At 48.2% G+C, this 21816-nt stretch overlaps 1 protein-coding gene across 5 annotated transcripts in view; it reads right to left on the bottom strand.

Annotated features, from left to right (window-relative positions):
- Window positions 1-21816, bottom strand: part of LOC140389833 (coiled-coil domain-containing protein 150-like) — a 183269-nt gene that overhangs the window by 72550 nt on the left and 88903 nt on the right. For all 5 annotated transcript variants that reach the window (XR_011934489.1, XR_011934487.1, XR_011934486.1 and 2 more), the window contains exon 15: window positions 11086-11193. Coding sequence is in view for 2 of the 5 variants with exons in the window: in XM_072474402.1 (XP_072330503.1) it covers window positions 11086-11193 (108 nt within the window). In the remaining 3 variants the exon portion in view is untranslated. The remainder of the gene's footprint in view (window positions 1-11085; window positions 11194-21816) is intronic.

Raw genomic sequence — 21816 nt, forward strand, 5'->3', positions numbered from 1 at the left:
CCGAACTGGGATGATGCAAATTTTATGAGGCGTATGTTGGGGCGTATCCCGGACCTGGAGGCGGGAAAGTTGGTAATGGGGGGGGGACTTCAATACGGTGCTTGATCCGGGGCTGGACCGGTCGAGGTCGAGGACCAGGAGGAGGCCGGCAGCGGCCAGGGTGCTCAAGGACGTCATGGACCAGATGGGAGGAGTAGACCCCTGGAGATTTATTAGGCCTAGGAGTAAGGAGTTCTCATTTTTCTCCCATGTTCACAAGGTATATTCACGGATAGACTTTTTTGTCTTGGGAAGGGCACTGATTCCGAAGGTGACAGGGACGGAGTATACGGCCATAGCCATTTCGGACCACGCTCCACATTGGGTAGACCTGGAGGTAGGAGAGGAAAAAGAACAGCACCCACTCTGGAGAATGGATATGGGCTTATTGGCGGATGAGGGGGTATGTCTAAGGGTGAGGGGGTGTATCGAAAGGTACTTGGAGCTTAATGACAACGGAGAGGTTCAGGTGGGAGTCGTCTGGGAGGCGTTGAAGGCGGTGGTTAGAGGGGAACTGATATCCATAAGGGCACATAAAGGGAATCAAGAGGGTAAAGAAAGGGAGCGATTGTTGAGAGAACTTCTGAGGGTGGACAGGCAATATGCAGAGGCACCGGAGGAGGGACTGTACAGGGAAAGACAAAGGTTACATGTGGAATTTGACCTGCTGACCACGGGCAAGGCAGAGGCACAGTGGAGGAGGGCACAGGGTGTACAGTATGAGTATGGAGAGAAGGCGAGTCGGCTACTGGCCCACCAATTGAGGAAGAGGGGAGCGGCGAGGGAGATAGGTGGGGTGAGAGATGAGGAGGGAGAGATGGAACGGGGAGCGGAGAGAGTGAACGGGGTGTTCAAGGCATTCTATGAGAGGTTATATAAGGCTCAGCCCCCGGAAGGGAAGGAGGGAATGATGTGTTTCCTGGATCAGCTGGAATTTCCGAAGGTGGAGGAGCAGGAGAGGGCGGGACTGGGAGCACAGATTGAGGTGGAGGAGGTGGTAAAGGGGATTGGGAGCATGCAGGCGGGGAAGGCCCCGGGACCGGATGGGTTCCCGGTGGAATTTTATAGGAAATATATGGATCTACTGGCCCCGCTTTTGACGAGAACCTTTAATGAGGCCAGGGAAAGGGGGAAGTTGCCCCAGACTATGTCAGAGGCGACGATATCGCTACTCTTGAAGAAGGAAAAAGACCTGCTGTAGTGTGGGTCCTACAGGCCCCTTTCCCTTTTGAACGTAGATGCTAAGCTCCTGGCCAAGGTGATGGCGACGAGGATAGAGGATTGTGTCCCGGGGGTGGTCCATGAGGATCAAACTGGGTTCGTTAAGGGGAGACAGCTGAACACGAACATACGGAGGCTGCTAGGGGTGATGATGATGCCCCCACCAGAGGGGGAGGCGGAGATAGTGGTGGCGATGGACCCCGAGAAAGCATTCGACAGAGTGGAGTGGGATTATCTGTGGGAAGTGTTCAGGAGATTTGGCTTTGGAGAAGGGTTTATTGGATGGGTACAGCTGCTATATAGGGCCCCGGTGGCAAGTGTGGTCACGAACAGGCAGAGGTCTGACTACTTCCGTCTTTATAGAGGGACGAGGCAGGGGTGTCCCCTGTCTCCGTTACTGTTTGCATTGGCAATTGAGCCCCTGGCCATAGCACTGCGGGCCTCCAGGAAGTGGAGAGGAGTACTCAGGGGAGGAGAAGAACACCGGGTATCATTGAATGCAGATGATTTATTGCTGTATGTTGCGGACTCGGTGGCTGGGATGCCTGAGATAATGTGGACACTCAGGGAGTTTGGGGAATTTTCGGGGTACAAATTGAATATGGGGAAGAGTGAGTTGTTTGTGGCGCATCCGGGGGAGCAGAGCAGGGGAATAGATGATTTACCGCTGAGGAAGGTAACAAGAGATTTCCGGTACTTAGGGATTCAGATAGCGAGGAGTTGGGGAACCTTACATAGGCTTAATCTAACACGATTGGTGGAACAGATGGAGGAGGATTTTAAGAGATGGGACATGGTGCCCCTGTCACTGGTGGGTAGGGTGCAGGCGGTCAAAATGGTAGTCCTCCCGAGATTCCTTTTTGTGTTTCAGTGCCTCCCGGTGATGGTCACGAAGGCTTTTCTCAAGAAAATCGAGAAAAGTGTTATGAGTTTTGTGTGGGCTGGGAAGACCCCGAGAGTGAGGAGGGGGTTTTTGCAGCGTAGCAGGGATAGGGGGGGACTGGCACTACCGAGCTTGAGTACTATTGGGCCGCCAATATCTCAATGGTGTGTAAGTGGATGGGAGAAGGGGAGGGAGCGGGGTGGAAGAGATTGGAGATGGCGTCCTGCAAAGGAACCAGCCTACAAGCACTGGCGACGGCGCCGTTGACGTTCTCCCCGAAGAAATACACCACAAGTCCAGTGGTGGTGGCAACGCTGAAAATTTGGGGGCAGTGGAGACGGCATAGGGGAATGACGGGAGCCTCGGTGCGGTCCCCGATAAGAAATAATCATAGGTTTGTCCCGGGGAGAATAGATGGGGGATTTAGAGCATGGCAGAGAGCTGGGATTGTGCAACTGAGGGATCTGTTCTTAGACGGGACGTTTGCGAGTCTGGGAGCGCTGACGGAAAAATATGGGTTGCCCCAAGGGAATGCATTTCGGTACATGCAACTGAGGGCTTTTGCGAGGCAACAGGTGAGGGAATTCCCGCAGCTCCCGACACAGGAGATTCAGGATAGAGTGATCTCAGGGACATGGGTGGGGGATGGTAGGGTGTCAGATATATACAGGGAAATGAGAGACGAGGGGGAGATCATGGTGGATGAGCTGAAGGGAAAATGGGAAGAAGAGCTGGGGGAAGAGATTGAAGAGGGGCTGTGGGCAGATGCCCTACGTAGGGTAAACTCTTCGTCCTCGTGCGCCAGGCTTAGCCTGATACAATTCAAGGCTATCAGCAAGGCTCAGTAAATTTTTCGGGGTAGAGGATAGGTGTGGGAGATGCTCGAGGAGCCCAGCAAACCACACCCACATGTTTTGGTCATGCCCGGCACTGCAGGGGTTCTGGGTGGGGGTGGAGAATAGCCAATGTTGTTCCTCTGTTTAAGAAGGGTAGCAAGGATAATCCAGGGAACTACAGGCCGGTGAGCCTTACTTCAGTGGTAGGGAAATTACTGGAGAGAATTCTTCGAGACAGGATCTACTCCCATTTGGAAGCAAATGGACGTATTAGTGAGGGGCAGCATGGTTTTGTGAAGGGGAGGTTGTGTCTCACTAACTTGATAGAGTTTTGAGAGGTCACAAAGATGATTGATGCAGATAGGGCAGTGGATGTTGTCTATATGGACTTCAGTAAGGCCTTTGACAAGGTCCCTCATGGTAGACTAGTACAAAAGGTGAAGTCACACGGGATCAGGGGTGAGCTGGCAAGGTGGATACAGAACTGGCTAGGTCATAGAAGGCAGAGAGTAGCAATGGAAGGATGCTTTTCTAATTGGAGGGCTGTGACCAGTGGTGATCCGCAGGGATCAGTGCTGGGACCTTTGCTGTTTGTAGTATATATAAATGATTTGGAGGAAAATGTAACTGGTCTGATTAGTAAGTTTGCAGACGACACAAAGGTTGGTGGAATTGCGGGTAGCGATGAGGACTGTCAGAGGATACAGCAGGATTTAGATTGTTTGGAGACTTGGGCGGAGAGATGGCAGATGGAGTTTAATCCGGACAAATGTGAGGTAATGCATTTTGGAAGGTCTAATGCAGGTAGGGAATATACAGTGAATGTAGAACCCTCAAGAGTTTGAAAGTCAGAGAGATCTAGGAGTACAGGTCCACATGTCACTGAAAGGGGCAACACAGGTGGAGAAGGTAGTCAAGAAGGCATACGGCATGCTTGCCTTCATTGGCCGGGGCATTGAGTATAAGAATTGTCAAGTCATGTTGCAGCTGTATAGAACCTTAGTTAGGCCACACTTGGAGTATAGTGTTCAATTCTGGTCGCCACACTACCAGAAAGATGTGGAGGCTTTAGAGAGGGTGCAGAAGAGATTTACCAGAATGTTGCCTGGTATGGAGGGCATTAGCTATGAGGAGCGGTTGAATAAACTTGGTTTGTTCTCACTGGAACGACGGAGGTTGAGGGGTGACCTGATAGAGGTCTACAAAATTATGAGGGGCATAGACAGAGTGGATAGTCAGAGCTTTTCCCTGGGGTAGAGGGGTCAATTACTAGGGGGCATAGGTTTAAGGTGAGAGGGGCAAGGTTTAGAGTAGATGTACGAGGCAAGTTTTTTTACACAGAGGGTAGTGGGTGCCTGAAACTCGCTGCCAGAGGAGGTGGTGGAAGCAGGGACGATAGTGACATTTAAGGGGCATCTTGACAAATACATGAATAGGATGGGAATAGAGGGATACCCAGGAAGTGTAGAAGATTGTAGTTTAGTCGGGCAGCATGGTCGGCACGGGCTTGGAGGGCCGAAGGGCCTGTGCTGTACATTTCTTTGTTCTTCGTTCATGCAAGCAGGGGGGGAAACCCAACGATTCTAGCAACAACAATACCCAAGACAAACGACAGTTACCACTGTGGGAAAGAAGGCCATTGGGCAAAACGGTGCAAGAGGACAGGCAGAGAGGCCATAAGAGCCCGACACCCAATCTAAGCACACCCTCTAGTGGTGAGGATGACCTGGTGCAGCGATTTAAGCAGCTTACACCACAGCAACAGGAGTTGCTGGGAGTTGCAAAAAACTAGAAGAGCCCACCCTCGATCTCCCAGCACCTCTCCTGGCATTGATCCAACAGCTAGGAGATGGATTGTATATCACTATGAGGGTGGGCAATCAAGATGTATACTGTCTCCTGGATACAGGGGCTAAATTAACATGTGTACCTCTAAGATACAAAAACATTTTACCTCTAGCTGCCAAGATACAAGTTGCCCATGGGGCTGAGGGCCAATTCTTTGTCATCAGAAGAACTGAACTCGTACTCATTGGACTTGGCCCACCCAAATTAGCCACACCAATCAGGGTGGGCCCAGTGGGACAAGCCCTCTTGGGAATGCATGTACTAACACAATTGAGTTCCTCATTGCATTTTGAAGATGGCCAAGTCACATGGTCTATCAGGAGCCTACAGAAGGAGGAGTTGAAAGATCACCTATATGGCCTACTCCACATGAAACCGGCATCATTTGCTGGTACCCATCAGCCCAACTTCCATTGCTGGCATCTTGCCAGTCATCCAACAACTAGAGGAGCAAGGTGTACTGGTAAAAACACATAGTTCCTCCAATATCCCCGTATGGCCAGTACAGAAACCCAATGGAACATAGCGTCTGACCGTCGATTACAGGAAGGCCAACCAGTGTATTAATCAAAGGGCAACTTTGGCAGCCGACCCATCCACCATTTTTAACGATCTAACACCGGAACATAAATGGTTCTCGGTAATAGATGTGGGCATATGGATTTTGGTCGGTACCACTGGCACCCGAGGTTAGGGCATAGTTCGCCTTTACTGTCCAACCACAATTGTATGCCTGGCCAAAACAACAGGGTTTTCACAACAGCTCTACAGTATTTCACGTGGCCTTGCAAAGCCATTTGAGAGACTTACCTACCATGCATTCCACGATTATCCAGTATGTGGATGACATCCTGTTGGCATTCAACACGGAGGAACAATACGAACAAGACCTACGTACCATGTTGGACCACCTCCACCTGAGAGGACACAAAGCCAGCATTGCCAAAGCACAAATTTCCCAACAAGAGGTTGTGTACCTGCGACAAAAGATTTGTTCAGGAAAAAGAGAATTCACCCAGGATAGAACCACAGCCATTTGGGCAGCCAAACAGCCCATTATTATCCAAGAACTCAGATCCTTTTGAGGTTTGTGTAACTTTAACCGAAATTGGATTGACTCTTCCACACAGCTGGCTCACAAATTGAATAACCTTTTGAAGGGGAAGCGAAAATCCAAAGAAGCCATTACCCTCACGGCAGAAGAGCTAGAGGCCTTCACAAATCTGAAAAAGGACTTGTGTTCGGCACCGGCTCTGGGAATCCCTGACAATGGGAAGTCATTTACCTTGTTTGTCCATGAGAAAGAAGGTTACATGATAGCAATACTGGCAAAGACATGGGGATTAGCAGAGACCCATTGGGTACTATTCGGGAAAACTGGACGTAGTGGCCCTCGGATGGGGAAGTTGCCTGAGATCCATGGAAGCCATGCGTCAGGCTGTTATGGCTACCACAGGTCTAGTCCTAGACCAGATGTTAACAGTCAAGAGCCCCCAAGCCATACACATTCTGTTGTCTACAAACAGCATATCACAGGTGACTGCAGCCAGATGAACAGCAATCTTAGGAGCCTCCAATCTCCACATTATCCGGGCTAGCCCGGTGAACCCATCATCTACGCTCCCGCTCCCAAAGAGCAAGTGTGACTGTGTGCAGATCTAGAACATAGAACATAGAACGATACAGCGCAGTACAGGCAAGCTTGGCAGCAGAAGAACCATCATACAACCCAGGCCTGATCCTATTTACAGACGGCTCCTCCTTTGTTGCCAATGGCATTAGGAAGGCAGGATGGGCAGTCACAAGCCTGCACGAGATTGCGGCAAAAGTTTGTCTGCTCTCAGGGACGTCGGCCCAACAGGGTAACAAGCCCTGGCAGAGGCATGCCGGATAGCAAAAGGACAGACAGCTAACATCTATACAGATTCAAGGTACAGCTTTGGAGTTGCTCACGACTTTGGCCAGCTATGGCAGAGAAATGGATTTCTCACCACCGCAGGTACACCTATCCGAAATGGGAAGGAGGTAGGAGACTGGCCATACAATTCCCCCGCAAAGTGTCCATTTTGAAGTGTAACGCCCATGCGAAAGAAAATACCACAGAAGCACAAGGAAATGCCCTAGCCGACAAGGCAGCCAAAGAGGCCGCCTCACAATGTGCTCCTCCAGGGGAACCAACACAAACATGCAGACTGGGAGCAATCAGTCTAACTCAAGACCGACAGACAATGCAAGGCGACTGTACACGAGAGGAAAAGTGGACATGGATTGAAGCAGGAATGAAGCTAGATGATGAAGGCATCTGGAGACAAAGAGATACCGACAATCCAATCACGACACAAACACTGATGCCTTATTTAGCCCAACAGGGCACCTGGCCTCGCAACAAATGACAGCAAGGTTCCAGAAAAGCTCGTAGGGTCGAGGATTTAAGAAACATGCCCAGTTGGTAGCAGACCACTACCAGAAGAAATGCCAGAACCATCCTGGTCTTATCATGGTTATACCCCACCCTAGGTCCCCTGCTCCTGCCGGGCCATTCCAGCAATTGCAGGTCGAGTATATTTCCCTTCCTCCATCTCAAGGATACTCCGACGTTCTCTTGGTGGTTGACAACTTCTCAAGATGGGCGGAAGCCATTCCAACTAAAAGGGCCACAGCTAATCACACGGCCAAGATCGTGTGTAAGGATTACCTTCTCCGATGGGGAGTCCCAACCAGCATTGACTCTGACCAAGGAACTCATTTCACAGGTGCAGTCTGCAAATAAATCTGTAGACTACTAAACTTACATTGTCCTGATCACCCACAACCTTCAGGACAAGTGGAAAGAATGAACACTCTGAAACAGCGACTTGCCAAACACTATCAGAAAGGAATGCCTAGGGCGGCATGTGGCGCAGTGGATAGCACTGAGACTGCGGCGCCGAGGACCCGGGTTCGAATCCCGGCCCTGGATCACTGTCCGTATGGAGTTTGCACATTCTCCCCATGTCTGCGTGGATTTCACCCCCACAACCCAAAGATGTGCAGGTTAGGTGGATTGGCCATGCTAAATTGCCCCTTAATTGGAAAAAATATATAATTGGGTACACTAAATTTAAAAAAAAGGAAGGAATGCCTTGGCCCCAGGCATTACCAATAGTCCTCTGCAGTATTAGGGCAACTCCGAATAGAACTATGAGTCTTAATCTGTTTGAAATCATAAAAGGGAGACCCATGTCTCCACCAAGAACAATTGATTTGCGAAAAGCCGATTGTCACTTGATGAGCGATGCCCTTATTAGAATATTGTCAGAATCTAACAAATGCTTCCCAACAGGCATCGGCAGCCTGGGGAGACCCACCAAAGGACTCAACATCACCCCCGGAGTTTGGAGTCTACATGAAGAAAGTACAAAAAGAACCCCGAGATGATAGGGAAAGACCCTATCAAGTGCTGCTGATCACTCAAGCATCTGTTAAAGTCCAGTGAAAGAAAGCTTGGATTCATGCATCTCATATTAAATGAGCACACCGTGATTAAAAAGACAATTTTTACTCTTATCTGTTGAAAGGACAATTCTTACAATTTTATTTTATCTTTATTGTGTCTGTTGTTTGTATTTTCAGTTTTTGCATTCCAGATTTTCCTTTGACCAGCTATGCTGAGTTTTAACAGATTCCCAAGGAGCTAAATGTTCCTTTACTATGCCAAAGATGCCAAACTCTCCAGCTTTGGATATGTACTTACATTCCCACTTACTCCAAGGGAAGCATTCCCTTGAGACCCATCCTATTTAAAATGTCTGAAATGGCCGAATAGATATCTTGCAGAATATCTCCCGTTCACAATCCTCCCATAAGGGGGCCCTCGTGTGTAGAGAATAGCTATCTGATCAATGTAGCAGATAACATCGGGAACTGGCACAGCAGGTTATCTTTTGACCACTTTCTCGGGTGGTGCCAGCCATGTTACAATCGGAGCCATGGGCCCCCATATATAGACCTTCCCACCGCCTCGAGACAGATAGGATCCATATTCCTAACTAGCAAGCGGATGGGGGGGCCAAGAACTAGGTCCCAGCAGTTGCAATCACTATTTTGACGTGAGCAAGTTAGTGCAATGTTTTATAGCTAATAGGCAAACTGTTACAAAGGAACGATTGAAAGATACCTCCCTTTTGACAGGTCTTCGCTTCATGAACGGCGGAAGCAACTTCTCAGAGCTCTGGTATCCCGAAGCGGTGGCCCACTTCGCCTCTTATAATGGTACTTATTTTATTTGTGGCCACAGGGCCTATCCCTGGATTCCACGCTCCTGGACAGAATCTTGCTACTTGGGCTATATTGTCTTCTTTATTCGCCATTCTTCCTCTCTCAACGAACCTCGGATGAAGCGTGCTATTACGGAGGTGGAAAGATTCTTCCCCATCCTGATCCCTATTTAGAGGACCGCTAAGCTGACAAGAGAGTCTATTAACATGGCAACTGTCCTGGAATAGATGTGTAATGACACCGCTGAAGCCCTGGATAAAATCAATGCAGAAATGGTTGTCATTCATACAGTGACCCTGCAGAATTGCATGGCTCTGCACTATGATCTTGCTGAAAAGGGGGGAACTTGCACCATTATCGGGTCAGAGTGCTGCACCTATATTCCAGACAACTATGAGGAAATTACTAATTTGGTGGAGCACATCCAAATGGAGATTAAGAAACTCAAACAACCGCCAGCCAACACCTTGTGGGGCTGGGCATCTGGATGGCTAGGCTCAATGGGAACTGCTTTAGTTCAGGGTTTGATCTTATTTTTCATTTTTATTTTCATTGTGTTTTTACACATAAGTGTTGCTTTGAACAGCTAACCTGCTAAGGTTATGCTTCTCAAGACGATCCACCATCCCCTTTTGCCTAATAAGCGTGCTTCTTATATTTAAAAGCTTGTACCACTTTATTAGCTTGCCCAATGTTCCTAAACAAAGGGACCATCAAAGGCATCTGTGAATGTGTTCCTCTGCACTAGTTCCTGCTTTCTAGCTCTTATTGATTCATTATTTTAGATTTTGTTAGAAGAATCAAAGGAGGGACTGAAAGGAAATATTTAAATTTTAAATTTTCAAAATATTGTGTCTGTGGGAAAGTATACGGTGGGAACACATCAGTTTTACAGACCCAGATTGCAGGTGTGACAATGTAACGATGTGAGTACAGCCAGTAAGTTAGATACCAACATGAGTGATGGTAAAGACCACTATTCAGAAGTCAGAATTCACAATTCGCCTTTCTGTTCGCTTTCCACTGTTTTCTTCTTTATGCCCTGCTGGGCTTTTGCTTCTTTTGTATTGTAGCTTTTGATGTGTACTAACTAAATTTTTGCAATAAAACTCAATCTCGCACTACCACCGGACCCTCGTCTCTTATTTGAAAAATAAGAGATCCTACACTAAGCAAAGGCACTCACATGAGAGGCACCAAGGGAATGCACAAGAATGTTTTGTTGAATTTTTTAACGGATTGTTGGGTGTTATTGTTGGATGAGGTTCGTATGGAATGCTTTTATTTCAGGCTTGCAGTCAAGAGGGCACCATGATGGTCTAACATAGGAATGATAAAGATGATATCCAATGGGGATCTGGTGTTGTATTCATGGGAAGCAGAGTCAAATGATGCAGCCTCCTTAAAACACCCAGCATTTCCACAACAGTAAACAGAATCCAATAAAAAATAATCAGCAACCAGCAGGTAGGTTGTTGACAATCCATTTAAGTAGTGCTGGTAGAGGGGCCTTTGTGCTGTTAAATGCGCTCTCAGCTGTATGTATTTAAGAGTGGATGTTAACCAGACTGGCAACATATCAGCACGGCATCAAGCCAGCATTAGACACTGACTGAAACCATGATTTATCTTTTTTGCCTACTTCTAGCACACACACAGAATACCTGAACATTGCCTTCACCAAGATAATGGCCGGCAGAAGCTCCCCTGGAAGTGAGAAGTGCCGCAGAAACCATTTGATGCCAAAGTGGCAGTTGTCGCACCAAAATTACCAGCTGATGTAAGGATCGGGAATACAAAGACAGTTAAATACTGGCTCCTTCAGCTGGAAGTGTGTCAAAAATATTACTGCAAGAATATGTGCACTTGACAGCTTATTTGTTCATGATAAAAGCATGAAACTAACTATACCAAGTAAAGCTCAGGTCATTCATGAATTATCAAAATTAATCATTCAAATTTATCCTGTATTTGTCTCTCAAATATTTTAATGTGTCTCACCTGAGTATACTTGGACTCCAGCACTGTATTAAACTTTTGCAACCGCACATTTTGAGAGTTGGCTTCAGACATGCACTGCAACTCTTCCTGTAATTGCTCCACTCTGGCCTATAAACAAAATCAACAGAGGAGGCAAAGACCTGTTCACATAATATCGAAAATTACACATTAGTCACAGAAATACTATGTGAAATAACGTTACAGAATTTTAAAAACAATTCTTCTTTCACAGGTTGCTCGTGTTGCTGGAAGGCCAGCACATTTGTTACCCATCTCCCTAACAGCACTGAGTGTATTGAAGCAACACAGGCTCCACCAGTTCATGAAGGCAGCACGATAGCACACGTGGCTAGCACTGTGGCTTCACAGCACCAGGGTCCCAGGTTCGTTTCCCTGCTGGGTCACTGTCTGTGCGGAGTCTGCACGTTCTCTGCGTGGGTTTCCTCCGGGTGCTCCGGTTGCGTCCCACAGTCCAAAGATGTGCCGGTTAGGTGGATTGGCCATGTTAAATTGCCCTTCGTGTCCAAAAAAATTAGGAAGGGTTATTGGGTTATGGGGATAGGGCGGAAGTGTGGGCTTAAGTGGGTCTGTGCATACTCGATGGGCCGAATGGCCTCCTTCTGCACTGAATGTTCTATGTTCTATCATCTTCTCGACGGCAATTAGGGATGGGCAATAAATGCTAGCGTTGCCAGTGACGGCAACATCCAGTGAATGAATACATTTTTTTAAAGCCCATGATGACGCAAATGTTCCAAATGTGCCCTGTCACCTTCAAAGGTCTATGTACATCCATGTCCCTGAGCCTGTATATACCTTTTAGAAGTGTGTCATTTAGTCTATATTGCCTCCCTACTCTTTTGCCAAAATGCGTCACCTCACATTTTTCTGTATTAAATTCCATCTGCTACTTGTCTGCCAGTCTTCAATGTTTGCCACACCTTCAAATTTGGTATCATCAGCAAAATTTTGAAAGTTTTCTCTGCCTCCCAATAACCATGTAATTTATATGCATCAAAAGGAGCAGTTGTCCCAGCACGACTCTTAGGGAACCCCACTGTCTACCATCATCCTGTCCGAAAAACAACCTTTTACCACAACTCATGGTTTTACGTCCTCAAGTCAATTTCTTTTATCCACGCTGTCCCTCCTATTCCACAAGTCTCAATTTAATTAACCAGCTTTTTAAGTAGTACTTTATTAAATGTTTTCTTAAAATCAATCACCTGCATTTGTTTAAACTTCCTCAATAAAAAATTTAATGAGATTAATTAAGCAGATTAATTAATCTACCTTTTACAAATCTGTGATAGTTCTTCTTAACTAACTCAAACCTCTCCAAGTACATGTTATTTATTCCCCCAATTATTGTTTCTTAAAACTTACTCACCACTGATGTTAAACTGCCTGACCTGTAGGTACTTGAAATAATGTTGTAACATTTGACACACTCCAATTTGTGGCACCTGCCCAGTATCCAGGAAAGATTGGAAGATTATAGCAAAACCATCCGCTATTTCCACCCACACTTCATTGAGCAACCTAGGAATCAAGCCATACAGATCAGATGACTTACTCACTCGAATCTTAGAGAGGATGTACTGGAAAGGCTGACTATAATTTTCACCACACTCATTACCTCTACCATCTCCAGACCATACCAATATTTTGTGAGCACTCTCTTCCCCAGTAAACATTTATACACCCAAAAGCATTTTAATCCTCTTTGTCCCAATAGGTCCCATCCGCCATCTCGCTAATTGCTTACTATTTACATACCAATGGAAGATTTTTGGGTTTCCTTTTAATGTTGATTGCCATTCTATTCTCATATTCCCTCCTTGCCTTATTTTCCTCTTCACTTCCCCTCTCAATTTATTGTATTTGACCTCGTTCCCATTTGAAGAATTCACCTGACATGCACCATACTCCTCTCTTTTTTATTTTATCTTTTTCTTTCTCCCTCATCATCAAAGATGTCATGGGAGTGTATCTTTAAGAAATGGGTGTTTATCAAATTGCTGCAGTGATGTCAATGTGTGGGTGGAGCTGGGTTGTGTCTCTGGCTTTTACTTTCGTTTTGAGCTGGAAGCTGTCTGTGGCTTTGTGTTTTGCTGTCGTTTTAGGCAGTTGGAAGCTGAATTCAGACAAGGAAGGTTCATTTTGTCTCTTCTCTGTATGTTAAGGGGTGTCCAGATCACTTGATAATTTAAAAGTGATAACTGTCTTGTGCAAAGAATTTATACCTTTGGTACAAAAGGGGTGTTAAAAAGGGGGTTTGGCTTATGGATGTTGTTAGGAAAGTTATTAAGGGTTACATATAGAGTACTGTATCGGTAGGGGGTAGTTGATAAAATGTTTACTGTGTGTTTGTAAAATGTTAACTGAATTCATAGAATATCCATTGTTTTGTTTAAAAATACTGAATGTCTCGGTTGCATAATACCTGGAAAGTAGGCCCTTGTGCTCCGAATAACCAAAATCTATTCAACGTTGTAGGTTAGGTAAACTCCATGATATACTTTGGAGTTTTCTAAACCCTGGCCTATAACAAAATTGAGGGCTCGTCCGGGATAAAAGTCTATCTTTCGTGATTGGGTTGGTTTAGTGTACTTAAAGACAGTGAGCGGTGAGCATATTTGTGTTTGCTTTTCAGGTGTGGTATTCCAGTTTAAGTAGGGAGTGTGTTGTGGACAAGGGTTCTTTCAGAGGCTCAGAGGTTTTTGGGGGTGGAGAAGGTAATTTACAATACCTTACGAACAGAAAATAAAAACAGGCTTGTAGATTTGGCAAAAACATTGCAGTTAATATTACCTAACAGAATACGAAAAGAAGAGGTACTTACGGCGGTAGCTGAGCATTTAAAATTGCCTGAGATACAGTCAGACTCATTGGAAATGGCAAAAATTCAGTTACAGATCAAGCAACTTAAAATGAAAAAGAATAAAAGCAACTTGAATACGAAATTAGGGAAAAAGAGAGAGAAAGGGAAATACAGATCAGGGAAAAAGAAAAGAAGTGAGAAGAAAGAAAAAAAGAAAGAAGAGTAAAAGAGAAACTATCTTGTCCAGGAATACAGTTTATCTTGGGTAATGATATAGCTGGGTCGCAGGTGGGAGTGATGCCAACTGTGGTTGATGAGCCAGTGGAAAATCAGACAACTGAAGTATTGAAGGACGAATATCCTTGGATTTTTCCAGATTGTGTAGTAACAAGGTTGCAAAGTCACAGGTTAAGACAAGAGAAAAAAATCAAACAAGTGACGATAAAGTTGAAGTTCAATAATCAGAAACGATTTTTGATCAGGTTGGAAAAGAACAAGAATAAGAGGATGAGGCAAATATTTTTAATTCAGGAAAACAACAGAAAGATATAGAAATAAAATGGATGTATCAGAAAGCATACACGGAAGAGGAATCTGAATGTATACCAGAATGTTATTACCGTAAAAGAAATGTCTTGATGAGAAAATGGAGACCTTTACATATGCAAGCGGATGAAAAGTGGGCAGAAGTTCATCAAGTAGTATTGCCGGTAGGGTATAGAAAAGAGGGGTGTGAGTAGCACATGAGGAACCAGTGGGAGGTCATTTGGGAGTCAGGAAAACTCAAGTTAAAATACAAAAACATTTTTATTGGCCTGGACTACATAAAGATGTAGTTAAATTTTGTTGATCACGTCACACATGTCAAGTAATAGGGAAACCTCAGGCAGTGATAAAACCAGTGCCCTTAATACTCATCCAGCATCGAGGGAGGGACTTGGGCTGAGGGCCAGTGAGGAGGTTGGGAGCGGGGGCTGCCTGGGAGTGGATCGGTGGAGGTGCAGAGCGTGGGCTGGAGCCGGTCCTAAAAAAGGGGATGGCTGATTGGCGGAGGGGGGGGGGCAATGAGCCCCCCAACTAGGCTGATCACCTGGAATGTTCGAGGGTTAAATGGGCCGGTCAAAAGGGCACGTGTGTTCGTGCATCTTAGGGGATTGAAGACGGACGTGGTAATGTTGCAGGAGACGCACCTTAGAGTTACGGACCAGGTTCGACTGAGGAAAGGCTGGCTCAGTCAGGTCTTTCACTCTGGACTAGATTCAAAGACTAGAGGGGTCGTGATCTTGATCAATAAGCGGGTGGTGTTTGAGGCAGGTAGAATAGTCTCGGACGTGGGAGGTCGGTACATTATGGTCAGTGGGAAGATAGAAGGGGTGCAGGTGGTATTAGTAAATGTGTATGCGCCAAATTGGGATGATGTGGAGTTTATAAAGAGGATGCTGGGGAAGATACCGGACCCGGACTCACACAGGTTGGTCATGGGAGGGGACTTCAACACAGTTATGGACCCTGACTTGGACCGGTCAAGCTCGAAAATGGGCAGGGTGCCAGCAATGGCAAAGGAACTAAGAGGGTTCATGGAGCTGATGGGGGGGGTGAATCCATGGAGATTTGGGCAGCCGAGGGTGAAGGAGTTCTCCTACTCACACGTGCATAAAGTGTATTCCCGGATTGATTCCTTTATTTTAGCAGGGCCTTGCTGGCTGGGGTGGTGGACACGGGGTACTCAGCGATTACAATTTCAGGCCTTGCTCCGCACTGGGTTGACCTGCAGATTAGTAAAGACCGTAATCAGCGCCCGCACTGGAAGTTGGATGTGAGACTTTTGGCGGATGAAGGGGTGTACGAGCAGCTGAGGAAGTGGATTCAGAGCTACCTGCAGGTCAACGACACGGGGGAAATTTCAGCAGCGGTGGTGTGGGAAGCACTGAAGGCGGTGGTCATGGGGGAGCTGATCGCGATCCGGGCCCATAGGGAGAAGGTGGACAGGGCGGAGATGGACCGACTGGTAAAGGGGTTACTACAGGTTGATAGGAGGTATGCGGAGACCCCAGAGGTAGGGCTTTTAAGGGAACGGCGGAGGTTACAGGCGGAGTTTAGCTTGCTGACCACAGGGAGGGCGGTGGAGCAGCTGAGAAAGGCGAGTGGGGCGATCTATGAACATGGAGAGAAGGTCATCAGAATGCTTGCACAGCAGCTTAGGAAGAGGGAGGCAGCTAGGGAGATAGGGAAAGTAAAGGACGGAAATGGGAACCTGGTTGGTGATTCAGTAGGGGTGAATAAGGCGTTTAGGGATTTCTACAGCAGGCTGTACAGGTCGGAACCCCCTACGGGGCTGGAGGGAATGATGCACTTCTTGGAGGGGCTGAATTTCCCAAAGGTGGACGGGGAGCGGGAAGAGGGCTGGGGGCCCCACTCGTGCTGGAGGAGATAGTGGAGGGCTTGAAGGCCATGCAGGCGGGTAAGGCCCCGGGTCCGGACAGGTGCCCAGTGGGGTTTTATAAAATATTCTCGGGGATATTGGGGCCGGTGTTGTTGAGGATATTCAATGAGGCAAGGGAAAGAGGGGTGTTGTCCCCGACGATGTCACAGGCAACAATTTCGCTGATTAAGCGGGACAAGAACCCGGAGCTGTGTGGGTCCTACAGGCCGATCTCCCTGTTGAATGTAGATGTCAAGTTGCTGGCCAAAGTCTTGTCCTCCAGGATCGAGGATTGTGTTCCGGACTTTATTGGGGAGGACCAGACGGGGTTTGTTAAGGGCAAGCAGTTGGTGGCCAATGTAAGAAGGCTGTTAAATGTGCTCATGATGCCCCTGGAAGGTAGGGAGGTGGAGGTAGTGATCGCAATGGATGCAGAAAAGACTTTTGATCAGGTAGAGTGGGACTATCTGTGGGAGATACTGGGACGGTTCGGATTCGGGTGGGGCTTTATTGACTGGGTCAGGTTACTGTACCAGGCTCCTGTGGCAAGTGTACGGACGAATAGGACAACATCGGACTACTTTAGACTGCACCGGGGGACAGACAGGGATGCCCCCTCTCCCCACTGTTGTTTGCGCTGGCTATAGAGCCGTTGGCAATTGCTCTGAGAGTCTTGAGCGGCTGGAGACAATTTTCAGAGATGGGACGCGCTTCCGTTGTCTCTGGCTGGGAGGGTGCAAACGGTGAAGATGACGGTCCTCCCGAGATTCCTATTTGTATTTCAGTGTCTCCCCATCTTTATTCCGCAGTCCTTTTTTAAGTGGGTCAACAGAGTGATCAGGGGCTTTGTCTGGGCGGGGAAGACCCCGCGTGTAAGGAAGGTAATGCTTGAGTGGAGTCGGGGAGAGGGCGGGCTGGCGCTGCCAAATTTTAGCAACTATTACTGGGCAGCTAATATAGCCATGATCAGGAAGTGGGTGGTGGGGGAGGGGTCGGCATGGGTGCGTATGGAGGTGGCTTCATGCAAGGGCACCAGTTTGGGGGCGTTGGTAACTGCATCTCTGCCGTTCCCGCTGGCACGATACTCCACCAGTCCAGTGGTGGTGGCGCCCTGAGAGTTTGGGGCCAGTGGAGGCGGCATGTGGGAGCAGTGGGAGCATCGGTCTGCGCCCCAATCGGTGATAACCCCGGTTTGCCCCGGGGAGTATGGACGGGGGGTTCCAATTATGGCGGAGAGCGGGAATATGTTCATAGAGGAGAGCTTTCCGAGTATGAGGGCGTTGGAGGAAAAGTTTGGGTTGGCGAGGGGAAACAAATTCAGGTATCTGCAGGTGCGGGACTTCCTTCGTAAACAGGTGTCAACCTTCCCGCTCCTACTGCTAAGGGGGATTCAGGACAGGGTAGTTTCCAAAGGGCGGGTTGGAGAAGGGAGCGTCTCGGACATTTATAAGGAGCTTATGGGGTCAGAGGAGACGCAGACCGAGGAGCTGAAGGGCAAGTGGGAGGAGGAGCTGGGAGGTGAGATAGGTAATGGTCTATGGGCAGACGTGTTGAGCTCAGCCTGATACAATTTAAGGTTGTTCACCGGGCTCCCATGACAGTGGCCCGGATGAGCAGAATCTTTGGGGTGGAGGACAGATGCGCAAAATGTGTGGGAGGACCGGCGAAACATGTCCACATGTTTTGGACATGTCCCATGCTTAGGGGATTTTGGCAGGGGTTTGCGGACGTCATGTCCATGGTGTTAAAAACAAGGGTGGCGCGGAGTCCAGAGGTGGTAATTTACAGGGTGTCAGAAGATCCGGGAATCCAGGTGAAGAAAGAGGCAGATGTTCTGGCCTTTGCTTCCCTCGTAGCCCAGAGACGGATACTATTAGCAAGGAGGGACTCAAAGCCCCCGAAGTCGGAGACCTGGTTATCGGACATGGTTAGCTTTCTCGGTTTTGAGGAAATCAAGTTTGCCTTGAGAGGGTCACTGTTAGGGTTCACTCGGAGGTGGGAACCGTTCGTCGACTTCTTTGCAGGAAATTATTCGTCAGCAGACGGGGGGGGGGGGGGGTCTTAATTGATTGATTGCGCAGGACCGCATCCTAAAATGAAAAGTGGGAATCAATATCTTTTGACTATAATTGGATGAGTCTTCTAGGTTTCCAGAGGCCATTCCAGTACACAATATTACAACTAAAAAGATTGTGGAGGAGTTACTTGAATTCTTTTCTTGATATGGACTACCCACAGAAATACAATCGGATCAAAGATCAAATTTTATCTCAAGGTTATTCAAAGAAGTTATGGATAGCTGCGTACCATCCAGAATCGCAGGGAGCGTTCGAAAGGTGGCATCAGACATTAAAGACAATGTTGAGTGCTTATTGTCAAGATTATCCAGAGGATTGGGATAAAGGAATTCCATTCGTACGGTTTGCAATTAGGGATGCACCTAATGAGTCAACCAGATTCAGTCCTTTTCAACTAATTTTTTTTTTTCCACCCCCCTCCCATCCCATCCTCATTCACCCCCCCTCCCATCCTCATTCATCCCCCTCCCATCCTCATTCACCCCCCTCCCATCCTCATTCACCCCCCTCCCATCCTCATTCACCCCCCCTCCCATCCTCATTCACCCCCCCTCCCATCCTCATTCACCCCTCCCATCCTCATTCGCCCCCTCCCATCCTCATTCACCCCCTCCCATCCTCATTCACCCCCCTCCCATCCTCATTCACCCCCCTCCCATCCTCATTCACCCCCCTCCCATCCTCATTCACCCCCCTTCCCATCCTCATCCACCCCCCTCCCATCCTCATTCACCTCCCCATCTTCATTCACCCCTTCCCATCCTCATTTACCCCCTCCCATCCTCATTCACCCCCCCCTCCCCTTTTGAACTAATGAGGTAAGAGGACCACTTAAATTGATTAAGGAAAAATTGGTGAGTGAGCACTCGGGACTTCCGGTGGCGTCCATGGAGGAGTAGGTTGCACATTTGATAGCTCCTACCTGTGACGGACTTTTGGAACTTTTTCTCCCGCTTTTCCCCGGATTTTATTGGATGAATCGGTGGAGATTCATGGAGAATTGGACCAGAAGTGGCCGTGTGAGAAGTAAAAGTTTTACAAGAAAGACGTGAGCAGAGCTGGCAACGCAGGAAGGCATGGCGGAGAAGCAGGGCCACGGGGAGATGGCATAGTGTTTGACAGAGCAGCTGATGAAGTTTTTTGAAGAATGCTTCGTCTTAAGAAGGACACGCTGGACCCGATCAAGGCACTGATTGATCAGGTGGTGCAGAATCAAGGAATCCACGGCCGTGTGATCCAGGAGGTGAAGAAAAAGGTGTCCGAGCACGAGGAATACATAACCGTGTTGGACACCAAGGTGGATGATGAATGACCGCCAGAAAAGAATGCAGGAGAAGCTGGAGGACTTGGAGAATAGGTCCAGGATGCAGAACCTGAAAATCATCAGCCTTCCGGAGGGCAGAGAGGGATCGGATACGAGGGCCTATGTGACGAACATCTTGGAGAAGTTGATGGGGGCTGAGCCGTTCCCTCGGCCCCTGGAAGTGGAAAGAACGCACAGAGCCCTTGCGAAGAAGCACCGAGCGAACGAGCCGCCGAGGGCAATGGTAGTATGTATGCACTGGTTCCTGGACACGGAACACTTTCTGCGGTGGGCCAAGAAGGAGCAGAGCAGCAGGTGGGAGAATTGTGAGCTGCGCATTTATCAAAACCGGGGGGGCGCGGAGTCGGCCAAGAGGCGAGCCGGGTTTAAACGGGCAAAATTAGCCCTCTTTAAGGGGGTGAAGTTCGGAATGCTGTACCCAGTCCGTCTGTGAGTCACATATGGGGACCGGGAATTCTACCTGGAAACACCAGACGATGCATTGACTTTCATCAAGGAAAAACGCCTGGATTTGAACTAAAGACAGTGGAGCTTTGGGGAGGGTATTGCAATGGCGATTTGTTGATAATCACTTTTGTGCTGGTTTGAATAAGTAGTGTTATGTGCAATATGGGGCTGTTTCGGGGTCTACAATTAACTTTGTTTTACTGGGAGCTGGATGGAGGGGGGAGTGTTTCTGTGGCTGTTTTTCCACTGCTTTTTCTACTGTTTGTTTACTGGGGAATGTAATGCTTCAAATATATATTTCCAAGCGGGGCGGGGAGAGAACAATGGGGAAACAGTCAGTTTGGTGCCATGGGCGGGAGCTATCAGGTCAGCTGGCTCACGGAAGCACACTGGGGGGGGGGGGGGGGGGCTGCTTTGCTGACAGGGGAGGAACTGTTACTAGGGGACAAATGGAAGGTCGAGGACGGTGGATGCACTCGGCGGGCTCGAGGAGGCCGGGGACGCGAGCTGGAGGCTGGCCTAAAAAGGGTGATGGCTAGTCGGCAGGGGTGCCTCGAGTCCCCCCTCCAGGCCGATTACATGGAACGTTAGAGGGCCAAATGGGTCGGTCAAGAGGGCTCGCATGTTCGCGCATCGAAGGGGGCTGGAGGCAGAAGTGGCAATGTTACAAGAGACACACCTAAAGGTTACAGACCACACTAGATTGAGGAATGGGTGGGTTGACCAAGTATTCCACTTAGGGCTGGACTCAAAGACCAGAAGTGTAGCAGTTCTGATTAATAAATGGGTGGCATTTGAGGCAGGAGAATTGTGTCAGACACAGAGGCAGGTACACAATGGTGAGTGGGAAGCTGGAGGGGATGCGGGTGGTACTCGTGAACGTATATGCTCCGAACTGGGACGATGTGGAATTTATGAGGCGGGTGTTAGGTAAGATCCCAGACTTAGAGTCACATAACTTGATCATGGAGTGAGATTTTAACACAGTCATTGATCCAGAATTGGACCGGTCAAAATCCAGGACAGGGAGGGTGCCAGCCGTGGCAAAGGAATTTAAGGGGTTGATGGAACAGATGGGGGGAGTAGACCCATGGAGGTTTGGACGGTAAGAGCGAAGGAGTTTTCTTTTTTCTCCCATGTCCACAAGGTATACTCTCGCCTAGACTTTTTTGTTCTGAGCAGATGGCGGATACGGAATACTCGACAATCGCAGTATCGGACCATGCCCCACATTGGGTGGATCTACGGGTTAGTTTGGAGAGAGGACAACACCCGCTATGGAGGCTTGATGTAGGGTTGTTAGCAGACAAAGCGGTCTGTGGGCGGGTGAACAAGTCCATCCAGAACTACCTGGAATCAAATTATATGGGGGAAGTCTCTGCAGCAACGGTCTGGGAAGCTTTGAAGGCAGTGGTCAGAGGCGAATTAATCTCGATACGGGCCCACAGAGAAAAGGTGGAATGAGCTGAGAGGAATAGGCTAGTTGGGGAGCTACTCCAGTTGCATCGGAGATACTCGGAAGCCCCGGACGCGGGGTTACATAAGGAGCGGCAGAGGTTACAGGTGGAATTTGGGCTGTTGACTACAGGGAAGGTGGTGGAACAGTTGAGGAGGGCAAGGGGGGGCGATCTATGAG

This window comes from Scyliorhinus torazame, chromosome 14, assembly GCF_047496885.1.
Source record: "Scyliorhinus torazame isolate Kashiwa2021f chromosome 14, sScyTor2.1, whole genome shotgun sequence".
NCBI classification, from domain to species: Eukaryota; Metazoa; Chordata; class Chondrichthyes; order Carcharhiniformes; family Scyliorhinidae; genus Scyliorhinus; species Scyliorhinus torazame.